At 32.4% G+C, this 13,197-nt stretch overlaps 1 protein-coding gene across 8 annotated transcripts in view; it reads right to left on the minus strand.

Moving 5' to 3' along the window:
- Nucleotides 1-5,209: 5,209 nt before the first annotated feature.
- The window catches only part of LOC107046540 (serine/threonine-protein phosphatase 2B catalytic subunit 2), a 42,463-nt gene continuing 34,475 nt past the window's right edge, over nucleotides 5,210-13,197 (minus strand). For 5 of the 8 annotated variants that reach the window (XM_015269169.1, XM_015269166.1, XM_015269168.1 and 2 more), the window contains 4 exons: nucleotides 10,074-10,158; nucleotides 9,539-9,636; nucleotides 9,230-9,450; nucleotides 5,210-9,160 (listed from right to left, as the gene is read on the minus strand). In XM_015269169.1, coding sequence (XP_015124655.1) covers nucleotides 9,254-9,450; nucleotides 9,539-9,636; nucleotides 10,074-10,158 — 380 coding nt within the window. In that variant the 3' untranslated portion in view covers nucleotides 5,210-9,160; nucleotides 9,230-9,253. The remainder of the gene's footprint in view (nucleotides 9,161-9,229; nucleotides 9,451-9,538; nucleotides 9,637-10,073; nucleotides 10,159-13,197) is intronic. The other 3 variants (XM_015269172.1, XM_015269171.1, XM_015269173.1) reach the window with 2 other exon arrangements.

Here is a 13,197-nt window from a genome sequence, read left to right on the forward strand (position 1 = left end):
CTAGCTTTAGATAATCTTAAAGAAACAGCCAAGTGAGATAAACCTAACTACAAAATTGAGTTCGCCTCGACTCATAGTAATAAGTAACATAAAAATCACATTAAGAAGTCTCTGATGTCAAAGAGAATGAAAATTACCTCCAAAAATTGGAGAGTCTAGTCCTGCCAATTTCAATCTAGTCGACAAAACTAAATCAAATATCCTATCGATCTAGTCCCCTAATTATAAAAACCAGAGAGATATATCAAAAGAGCCCAAAGACTTGATTAGTTCCTAAGTTAATTAAACTCCATACGAAAACATTCCGAGGACAGAGAAAAGTACAAGTCATATTGTCTTTCTGCAGGCCGAATTATTATGCAATTAGATTTTACAATCACTGAATAGATTATTCAACGCAACACAAAGGCTAAAAATCACTGCCCGTGGATCTGATGCCATATAGAAACTAATTAATTATCATCTATTTATTTTATTAATTATCATCGATTTTTCTAGTCATTATGAGTAACTAAATTATTCCTAACTAGTAGTATTTAATTAAGATTGGGAAACGTGCCAGTATTAACGAGCAATGGAATTAGTCAGGGCCTAGTCGATCGATGATTATGGATTGACTGGTTTATTCTATTTATTTCATTGCGTATAATAATAAATTATTTGTAATTATTGGCCCTTCGTGGCAGCTAGTCAGTGAAGAATACATTGTACTGAATAAAATTCGGGAGCTCTAGTCAAAATCAAGAAATATATTCTAGTCATTCTAAGAGAGAGACGAGTATTAGACGGCTGTGCCTCAACAACGATTTTATAGTCATTTTATTCTAGTCGAAATAAAGAATAAGGAAAAATATTATATTTAGTTGTAGGAATGTATTGATGGGCTGCAGCAAAACCAAATTACGATGTAACAACACTGTTAGAAAATTATTTTTGAAATTTCTAACAACGAATAATTCACATGGAATTTCCATTGATCTTGTTATTGATAAATCAGTCAATGTTCTTGAATATTCAATGAAATTTGATTTATCAGGTTCATACGACAGGCAAAATTACTGAAAATCGTGAAAATTCAGGCAACTTTTCAATTTTCGCGAGAGGTTTGATCATGGATAATTAAAAACTTAATTTCATTGAATTTAGAAGATGAATCGGGAATTCCATGAGCATTCTAGCCTGAAATTTAAATCCAAATGTTACAAATAATATTTGTAACATTTGGTTTAAAATTTCCAAGTGTGTAAATTTAAATGTTTTGAATTCAAGTTCAAAATATTGAAAATTCAAATGCATCTGTTACTCAAATTTCAAAAAATTTCTAACAGTGAACAATAGTTTCATCGGGGAATAAAGAAGACATTGGAATAGGAACCGTAGAGGAGATAACGTAGATAATTTATCGTAATCTAAGGATATTTATATGAAGTATATAAGTTTATTTATTAAGAGTGAAATCTAGTCATGAAATCCGCAGACACAAACCCGAAAAGTGCATGTGAACTCGTCTAAACCAACGAAAATTGAATAGCTTTGTATCATCAGGATTTTTGAATCTGTATTCTAAGAATAGAGGAATTTAAGTGTGCACGAAGTAGGGCAATTGATCTCAGTCTGTGGGTACTCTAGTTATTAGTCGTAAGTTACCGTAAGGAATAGTTTATCGTAACTATTAATCTGCGTTTAGTCATCGAATATAAGGACTTATGTGAAGTAATTTAATTTATAAAAAATGAAAAAAAATAGAGTATTTTTAAATGGAGTGGAAGCTAGCCGAAAATTCGTTTGCCGAAAATAGGAAAGCAGTGGTTCTCACGCTCGACCGAGTTTCCACCCTTGGAAGATGATTTAGCAGATTATTAAANTTTTTAAGAGTTTTATCACTATCATATTCTGATTTGTAAAGTGTGGGATTGCAGTGTCTGTCCATTATATCGTTTGTCAGTGTGTGTGTTTGATGGTGTGTTTATATATTTTGCAGATTTCAATGTTTCCTTCCGGAAGAATAAATATTTATTTGTGTGGAAATTGTTGTTTCTCATTTGATACCCAGCAGAGATGGCCATAATCATAAATTCGAATTGCCGTTGAATTTTAAACTAGTCAATTCCTTAATATTACTCTGCAATTTTTAATTACTAAATTAATCATCAATTAAATATTTAAATTCCTAATTATTTTATTGAGGATTATTTGGGTAATCGAAAATCCTTTTATGAAATTTAGTGTTATTTACTCAATAGATTGCCAATTCCATATTATCAATTATTTAATTCATCTTCAATCGCAAATTTAGATGATCAATTGTTTTACTATTTTTTAATTTCGATGATTATCCAATTGATTAACGGCCATCAATGATACCCCCGTCTTTTTTTCATAAGTTTTTGAGACAGAGAACGCCAAAATTTTCGATTAAATTATCTGTTTTAAAAAATAAGAGAGACTATATACCCCTCCCCCTTCATATAGCCCCTCTTACATAAAAAAAATTGTCTCATGTGTTCCTCCTAAGAAAATTTCATAATTTTTTTTTCAATGTAAAGAACAATTCTTTCCCTTTGTGGTGAGCCTGAACTGAGCTCAATGGGTAAATTTGCTTCTGAGTTATGAATAATTTAAAAAAAGTCTAAAGTGTCATTTTACCCCACCCTCCCCTAAGAGGGGCTATATACGATTCTCCTCAGTCGTATTGCTTTTTGCAATGAGAATGATTATAAACAATTAAACAATTAATTGAAAAAAGCAATATCAAATCTGACAAGAAAAGGACATAATGAAAAACACTAAAAACTCTGGTGTTAGTCAAATAAATTTTTTAACACTCACCAGTCGCCTTCCAGATGACGATGATGTTGACGATGGAGATGATGTTGAAGAAGAACCGCATCCACTCCTTCCCGGTCACTTTCACTTGACACTAACACTAACAATGCACTTGCAATTATCCCACGACTGAATCCATTGTTTACAAACATTGAGCACTTGTCGACAGCCATTTAAAAAAATTTTCAATAAAAAAAAAAACTGATCTACCCCTCTACTCGATACGAAACAAGGATAATACATTTTTTCTATTCCCAAAACGTTAAAATCCACAACTAACTCACGATTTTACGATTAAACTCAAATTATTTAAATTTTTCATGACTCACGGTCGATAAAATCACTCCTAATCGCTCACTGGACTTCCCCAATCGTTCACCAGGAAGCAGCATCATACGGGCACTTCTCCCATTCAAGATATCACAAATAAAACGCTTCATGTCTCCTATTTCCACGCACTTCACTTCCCAACCACATTTTCAACCAATTAAAAAGTCAATTAATACGACAAAACGGATAAAATGTCCTTCCATTGTCCAAAGTCACACGTCAGGCTCCATCTTGTGTCGTCACAAAAAAGTCGGTCACACAGAGAATTCAGATTTTACTTTTACTAACATTCATGTCCCTCCAGCACTGATAATACACTGGAATAGCTCTCAATTTCACCATAAAAATCTTTCAGTCCAGCATTTTTAATTAATTATCTCATCAGGAATGATTATTATGTCCATTTCATCCTTATTTTTCTCGAAAATAGTGGAAAATAAAACCAAATCAGTCGGTGAGCGCGCCAGCCGGTTGCCATTGTAGATATGCGCAGAGGACTCGACATCTTTCGTGTAAATAAAGTTTTTATATCGTTCTAGCGCTTGTAAGACACCAGAATCAGCCTCAAATTCATCATCAAGTCATTACTGACCCTCAATATTAATTGATCATTCAGTTATAAATAATTATTCAATCGATTTTACCCTTATTTTCGCCGAAAATACCGAGAGCAAACGCCAAAGTCCTGTTTACCACCACAGCTCGATCGCCATTTTGAATGTGCGCAGAGGTAATGCGCAAGGGCTAGAGATTTTTTGGCATACGAAATTTTTATAGTGCTCTACCGCTTTTAATTCAGCAAAATAAATCCCAAAATCATGAGAAAATGATTGCTGGCCCTCAAAATTAATTGATCATCCCATAATTAATAATTATTTAATTGATTTTACCCTTATTTTCTCCGAAAATACCGAGAGCACACGCCAACGTCCTGTTTACCACCACAGCTCGATCGCCATTTTGAATGTGCGCAGAGGTGATGCGCAAGGGCTAGAGATTTTTTGGCAAACGAAATTTTTATAGTGCTCTAGCGCTTTTAATTCAGCAAAATAAATCCCAAAATTATGAGAAGATGATTGCTGGCCCTCAAAATTAATTGATCATCCCATAATTAATAATTATTCAATTGATTTTACCCTTATTTTCGCCGAAAATACCGAGAGCACACGCCAACGTCCTGTTTACCACCACAGCTCGATCGCCATTTTGAATGTGCGCAGAGGTGATGCGCAAGGGCTAGAGATTTTTTGGCAAACGAAATTTCAGCAAAATAAATCCCAAAATCATGAGAAAATGATTTCTGGCCCTCAATACTAATTAATCATCTCATTATTGATGATTATTTAATTCATTTTACTCTTATTTTTCGCTAAAATACCGAGACCAAACGGCGAAGATTCTGCCCAGAAAATTAATTCAACTTTAATTTTTTTCAATTTTATTTTCTTTTTCTTGCGCTTTTAATACAACAAAATCAATCCTGAAATCATGAAGAACTTATTGTTGACGTTCAACTGAATTAATAACCCCATCATTAATAATTATTTAATTAATTTTACCCACATTTCCCCCCAAAAACAGAAAAAAACGTTAAACTAATCGTCAACTCACCATTCGAGACCATTTTAATAAAAAAAATCGTTAATAATGCATTTTAATGCTAAAAAAATTCCAATAAAACCTGAAAAACGTCATGATTTCCGAAATACTAATTAATCATCCCATTATTAATAATTATTTAACTTCAACTTTGTTCTTTTTTTCAATTTTATCATTTTTTTTGTATTTTATTCTTTTCTAGCATTTTCAGTACAGCGAAATAAATCCCAAAACCACAAAGAACTTAATGTTGACCGTCAACTTAATTAACAACCCCATCATTAATGACTATTTAATTAATTTGACCCACATTTCCGCCAAAAAACAGAAAAAAAACGTTAAACTAATCGTCAACTCATCGCGAGACTATTTTACTAAAAAAAATCATTAATAATGTCTTTTAATGTTAAAAAAATCCAACAAAAGGTGAAAATGGCAATAACCATCAACTCAATTGGTGGAAATCATAGATTTTATTTTTAGAATCATTTGAGTATCATTAAACAACGTAAACATTCACAACAAACGGGCAATAGGGAGTGTCGTTTTTCATCTCATTTTTTTCATTATTTTAAATAGTAATAATATTAAGAGAATAATAAGATACCATACGATATTGATAATGTATGCATCATCGCGTTGTAATTTTCATATTGAATAAATGTATGAGTAAGACTGCATTATTTACTTGATCATTTCCACTCGAATAATCAACTCCTCGAATACCCCTACCCGATTAATGGTCAATTGTAGTAATGATGATGATGACAATTGTTTTATTTTCATTACAGTATTAATCATCGTTATTCACATGTACTGGGTCGTATGCGATACATGTGGTACATCTGTACATGTAAATAAACAAACTGTTATTTATAGACTCATGCTTTTTTTTCTTCAGCTCAATCGATGATTTTAATCTCTCATTTTTGTCACTAAAATACTTTTCTTTCGTTATCTTCCCTCGAAATTGTCAGCCTCGATTAAAAAAATGAATAGTCAAAGATCTTAGAGTTAGTAACAGTTCTAGTAATAGCAAACGCACGTGTATGTACAATTTCATGATTTTTAAAATTGTCGTTTCGTATTGCTGACGAAGAGACACTATGAAAATTTGTTATGCGTTTTCTTTAGAATAATGCCAATTTCTGCTAGTTTTAATGGGGGAGAATTGAGGGGAATGAGGTGAAACGTGACGAATTGTTGAAAATAAATAGCCCGATGAAAAATAAAACAAATCGTCGGTGAATTTCACCTCGATTGGACGTATAAAATGCAAAGAGATTCACTAAAATTTCATGCAGAAGATGAATTTCTGACTATAAAACCGCGTTTATTAAAATTTCAGTTAAAATTCCGCATGAAATGACGAAGAGGGGAACAAATGAAAATAGTGAAGTAGGATTCATGCACGAAGCATCCACTCGCAGTCGCGTATTTATCAAAAGAATTATACGATCAAGAAGAACGTTAATCCAACGATTACAATTCTTCATAAATAAATAGAGGTCTCACTCACTCACACATGCATTCAAGAGATAATTTCAATCGTCCATTGTACACCTTCATTTTCATTATCATTTTAATTATTTATTTATTAAAAGGTTCATGAAGTTTTAAATTTACAGACGAAAAAAAAAAACAAGGAAGTGAGTCAGAAAGTTTACCATAAATTCTCTCTCAAACGTTATTTTCCATCAAAATTTGATTCTCCAATCGTAATTCAGAATTATTTTGACCTAATTTGCATGATAAATACAATCACATGACTTTGCAATATACGTTATTAAATTGATTCAGCGTAAATTGAATTTATCAACTCATAAATTCATTCGTCAACTATTTCATTCCTCCTGCTTGTCATTTATTATTATTTTTCGATAGAGATATTAATGAATATTAATGATATCATTTTTGTTTATATTATATTATGTATTTTGTTTTATTATTTAACACATGTTCTTAATTTTTTTTGTTTTTGTACAAGTAAATCAATTAAGAATAAGTACAACTTGGTAGCAAAGAGAGATAGAATTATTCATTATTATTCATTATATAATTATCATAGTGAAGAGACAGAGTGAAAGATATTCTTTTTTTTTTTTTTCATTTAATTCTCTTATTCGCTTTTTTTCTGCTTATTTTCCACTTTATTCCTCGGTACAGTGTTTTATTCTTCATTTAATCGTAAAATCAGTGTCGCTCAACGACGCGAAAGGGATCTTTGCCATTTTACATTAAATTTTCATTTATTTTTACTCAATAATCGTGATTAATTAACACTGATAATGAATTATTAATTTTGCCCTGGCCTCCAAACGACGGAAGCACCACTCTGGGAGAAATCATTCGAAGGGAGAAAAATGGTGAGAGTGGGATTGACAATTACGACTAAAATTACTGCTCAATGAATAATTAACGATATTTTTTTACCACATTTTGTGCTTGAGAGTCTCAAAATAACTCGTCCCTCAACTTTCACATGAATATTTAATCGGCAAATGATCCACATTCGGTGCATATAAAGGTACGAGCGACACCCAGGGAGGGAGAGAGTTTGTTTTTAAATATATTTACTTTATTTTATTTTAATCATCTTTTTCAGGGGCTCGAGAGCCCCATTAATTTCTTATCCTCAATAGCAAGAACACACATTAAAAATCATAAAAGATTCAACGCTATTATGTTTTTTTTTATCATTTAATTTTTTTTCTGCTTTCATCTTCATATTTATTAGTTTTTTTCTCGTGGTAATATATTCTCTTGTTTAACCATTTTATTTGTTTCTCGGTCCCCCACCAATCTCTCATCATAAACTCCCCGAAACTTTCATTTTCTTAATTTTATTATAACATGGCTTGAGAGATTCTTTCGTAAGAAAATGAACGAAATTTACTTGTATTCCTGATTAAACGTGCGATTAAGGGAATTTACTTCATCTCCAGTGAACGAAAACAGGGTCCACACACCCATTATTATATTTTTCATTAATTCAAGACCAAAGGTGTCATGGCTCATCATTAATAATTAGATAATTTATAATTCTCACCCTTCATTCACACTCTTGTAATTTCCATCTTAATTGCGAGATTCAAGTTTATGTATCCTACAAACACTATCGCTGCACGCCGTCTGGAGGCTCGAGGCTTTAAAAAAAAACTCACAGGAAACAATAACCGAAGTAACATAACAATTATCCATAACGATTACTTTTAAATGTATTTAAGGAATTAAAAGAGAACCTGAGATTCAGATCGTTCATTGCACGAGGGTTTGTATGCATGCGTAAGTTGAGGAATTGCACGGACTAGATTGACTAGATCTCAGAGGAATTGACGAAATATTGTTGAAGAAAAAAATGTATTATGAATGAGAACTATCCACCTGGCAAGATAAAACCACAAAACATCCCAGAATAAATTTAACAATCAATCGTGAAGAAATACTGATGAGAGAGCTTATTCACGTCCTCAACAATCTCCAAATTAAAATCAATAATCAACAGACAGAAAAAAAAACTAATCAACATCCCGAGCTCCAAACGACGCCGAGTGATAACCCCCCCAATTCTATATCTCAAAAATTTAAAATTCATTCCATTATTTAATCCTTTAATATACGTGAAAATTTGGATGTTATATTAATACGGTAATAAACCCACCATAGGGTGCACGATTAATTTTCTCAGGAGTGTTCGCAATATGTGAGTGAAAATGTGTTAATTAATTAGTATTAAATAGTTTACTCTCCTTGCACATTTCTTCACCATCATTTTTCATTTTATTTTTAAGCATTTGTAAATCAAACAAAAGAAGAGAAAAACAAAGAAAAAAACATTCACCGTACGTCGTGGCAGACCAGCTGCAAGTAGACGGTAGTGCCTCCCACACTCGTATTCTCTCATCTATCATTGGCATTTTTAATCATTTTGTTTAATCATACGGGAGTAATTGCTTTCATTTGATAATTCATTGAAATTAACCATTCAGTTAGTATCTTCCCCTCATTTTTGTTAATATTTTTAATGCGCTGGCTGGGTTTTACTCATAATTGTTCAACGTGGGCGTTGTTCTCTCTTGCTTGGATCACACGCGCATGCCCCGAATGTATCCTTTATTCTTTATTATTCTTTTTTTTTCGCATCACCCATCTGCAATACTCGATTATTCATACTCATACTGACGTTGGGCTCTCCTCGTTTTTTTTTTCTCGAGAACGATTGCTCTTGTCAATTATCCTCGTGCATTTTTTTTCTCATTTTACGATTTTTCCTTCGATTAATTATCCTTTCGGCCCAATGAACTATTTCTAATTCCAGGGGAGGGGGGGAAGTGGGGAGACGATCAATGTTTGTATTGTGAATTTGGCGACTTTTACTGGATCATTATCCCTCGCCAATTGTCACCTGTGGAAATGAAAAATTTAGTTTATTTTTTCGTCGAGGGGTTTATTGAAGGGGCAAAAATGCGTTTACCTCGATATTGGATCCTTATGAGACTCACGAATGGGGCGCTGGGGCACAATGTTCCCGTTTCTCAGACGTAGTTGACGTGGGTGTTTTTATAACGGGTTTTTCTTCATTTACTGGAGTCGGTGGTGCGTCTTTTCGCGGTGGCATTCTCTCGTTAATGGCGTCAAGACCCTTAGCCTCAGCGAATGATGTGATTTTGTGGTTTGGTGAGAATCCTTGGAGTGCTGGAAAATCGTAAAAGAAGGGTAGTGGGGAAATTCTGCTGGGGCATGAGGGATATTATCGGTTGATTTTTTTATCGCATGGTTTTACCGTTTTTCAGGGACGTCTTGCCACCTGAGAGGGCTCCCAGGGGTAGAGCACCTGTTGGGGTGAGGCCCTTGAGCTGCAGGACACTCTCACTCTCTTCCCTGGAGAATTTTTTGTTAAAAAAGAACGTTAATATGCAGAATAGCATGAAAATGAAACTAATTCTGTAAAAAACTATTATATTTCGATGTATATCTCGGAATGGAAGGGAGATAGCGATATTTTTGTAAGAACCTTTTTTGTAGCTCTCGAAATTTGCTACGAAAAAGGTCCTTACAAAAGTTTCGATATCTGCCTTCAATCTCGAGATAATAAAAAAAACTGAAGTTCAAATGGAATTAATTCATTCAAAATTGAATTCAGAGAGTTCAGTTTTTTGTGAATATCTCAGAATCCATGGGAGATAGACTAATTTAGGTTCAGGGCTTTTCTGTAGCTCTTGAAATTCTCCACAAAAAAGTGTAGAAGCAAATTTCGCTATCTCGTTTCAATCCTGAGATAATCGCGAAATTACCAAAGACATTAATTTAACGCTCACCTGAGTACAGAGAACACTCGAGCCATTTTCCCAATAGCCCGTATCTTATTCCTGATAACTTCCTTCCGAAGGTTTGCTGCTGCACCTGCACGAGTCATCATCAAATCATTTTTAACTGTCCGACACTCGACAAATAATTAACTAGCACACATTGAAGTACGAGGTCAATCAATCCAACGAAAATCAATGTTTACATCGAGTGCTGAATAAACACATCCCAATGGCCACACTATTCATCATTGATTGAACTCGTTTGTCGGTTAATAAATTCTCAATTTGCATAATATCAACTAATTCTATTTCTAAGCTCAGAATTCATCACGTCCACTCCGTTATTTCAATGCTCTCTTTCCGTTCTGTTTCATTTTTTGTTCTCTCCACTATTGAAAATTCTGTGCATTCTTGGGTTAGAGTTAACAGCGGTTTTAATATAAACTTTTTCATCGCGGCGAAAAATAAAATAAAAAAAATAATACGGTGCGTGCATTCTTTGAAAGCTGCACTCGAGTGGTAAAGAAATAAAAATATGCTATTAATGCAAAACATGCGCATGCATAAAAAAAGGTGGATTTCTTCCTCTCGCGTTTCAGGGGAATATAATACGACTAATAATTAATATACTGTATTTTTCACATGATATAATGATAATATATATTAATACACACATATATTAACATATATTATATTTCACATAATACATTAATTATTATTATTATTGTACTGTTGAAAATTTTTGGCTGAAATTTCCGGTACACTTCGAGGAAATTTTTATATTTTTTTACTGAAATTTTGAGGAATTTTTTCAGTGAAAAATAAAAAAATATTATGGAATAATGAATGGAAACTGTAAATTTCACGTCAATTATTCCATTAGAATTGATAGAAATGTAAAAAATTCAGATGAACATATTTTTGAAATTCTAATTGAATGAAAATTCCAGTACGTTTGGGAATTGTTATATTCGTGCAGGTAGAAAGTTTGTAATTTCATTGAATTTTCGGTGAAATCCGAAATTTCATGATTTTTTTCCCACCTGTCCATGAAATTTCAATTTTTTTCTATCAATGAAAATTTAAAATTTTCTGGAAAAAAAATCAAAACTGTAAATTTTCTTTGAATTATTCCATCAAAATTAATATAAATGTGAAAAATTCAGCTGAAGATATTTTAGAAATTCTAATTAATTAAAAATTCTAGTAAATTTGGGAATTCTTGTCTTGCTGCCGCTAAAAACATTTGGAATTTCATTGAATTTCTCGCAAAATCTGAAATTTCATGATATTTTTCCCACCTGTCCATGAAATTTCAATTTTTTTCTATCAATGAAAATTTAAAATTTCCTGGAAAAAAAATGAAAACTGTAAATTTTATTTGAATTATTCCATCAAAATTAATATAAATGTAAAAAAATTCAAATGAACAAATTGTTGAAATTTTAATTAATGCTAAAAAATTTAGAATTTCATAGTATTTTTGGTGAAATTCGAAATTTCATAATTTTTTCCCACCTATCCCTGAAATTTCAATTTTTATCTACCAATAAAAATTTAAAATTTTCTGGAAAAAAATGAAGACTGTAAATTTCACTTCAATAATTTCATCAGAATTAATGAAACTGCAAAAAAAAACAGATGAACACACTATTAAAATTCCAATTAATTAAAAATTCCCGTAAATTCGGGAATTCCTGTCTTCCTGCAGCTAAAAAATTTGTAATTTCACCGAACTTCCTGTGAAATCCAGTGCAATAATTCCCCCAGTCCATGAAATTCCAATTTCTTTCCAACAGTCGCATAACAGTACTAAACAATCGATTCAACATCAGAAATAAATCATAAGTAATCGACCTAATCCCCGAATTTCACTCCTTCGGACACGAGAAAACCCATTTATTAGAAAGGTGAGCATGTCCACGAGGACCAGTATCAATTGCGATTGATCCCCCGAATCTCCCGAAAGAAAAAAAAAAGGGACGTGAAACAATAGTCGACGAGAGGTCGTTGTAAAAAAAAAACCCGAGGGATGGTGATATACGATAGAACCGGGCAATCTACGCACGGGCAACGGGTCAGGGGCCAAACTGCCGCCTATTTGTTGAAATTCGATATCCCTTTGGCACCGAAAAAGGAATTGAAAAGAGAATTTAATAAAAACAGAACAATTTCCTCCGGAGGGAATTATAATAAATTCGTGCTGCTTTATCATGCTTCAACTACGTGTCTTTCGAGTTCGATACAGCCATGTTGCATTGGCAATTAATTTATCCATTCGCTAAGTATAACTATTTCTCCATGGGTTTTATTCTCCACATCTTCGTATTCTTCAATCATTCGAAAAAACGTGAAACGTTGGGGAAACAGAAGCATTCAATGCTCTTTCATGGACCTTTTGTTCGTCATTTCAAAATCATTAATGTTTCAATGAGAGAGAAAGGGTTATCTCCCCTCGTTCCACATTATTCGATGCAGAATGCTGCATTTCGCGTTGACGTACGAACAAATTTCAGAGAAAAACCTAGCGAATTTGGTGGAAAAATCGGTTGGATTTCTATCGATTTTTGGTTGATTTTTTTTCAACAGAAATGTTCAATGGAAAATGTTCTGTAGAACAAATCAATAGGATTCGATATTTATGCACAAGTTGGTGGAAATTATTATTAGATTATGATTCCAGTGAAATTGGAAGAAATTTGGTCACTGAACATTCAGGGAAATTTATTATCAAATTTTGAAATACATGTCTTCGTTAATTTTTTTTTCAATAGAAATGTTCAATGGAGAATATCTTGTAGAAAAAATTAATGGAATTCGATATTCATGTGCAAGCTGTTGAAAATTCTTATCACATTATGACTTCAGTAAAATTGCAAGGCCTTTTGTCACTGAAAATTTGCGATTTTATGGAAAAACCAATAGAAACTGTGAATTACAGTCCAATTATTCCTGCAAATGAATAGAAAATTAAGGAAATGTATTCTTGAATTTCTAAATATTTATGTTTTCATTGAAAATTGAATTATTATTATATAATAATTCAATTTCATTTTTTAATAATAATTGTTATCATTATTAAATACTATTATTAATATATTTTATTGCATTAAGGATTTTTTGTCTCTTGCAA

Source organism: Diachasma alloeum, unplaced genomic scaffold (genome assembly GCF_001412515.2).
Source record: "Diachasma alloeum isolate Michigan unplaced genomic scaffold, Dall2.0 Dall_scaffold_01487, whole genome shotgun sequence".
Lineage (NCBI taxonomy): Eukaryota > Metazoa > Arthropoda > Insecta > Hymenoptera > Braconidae > Diachasma > Diachasma alloeum.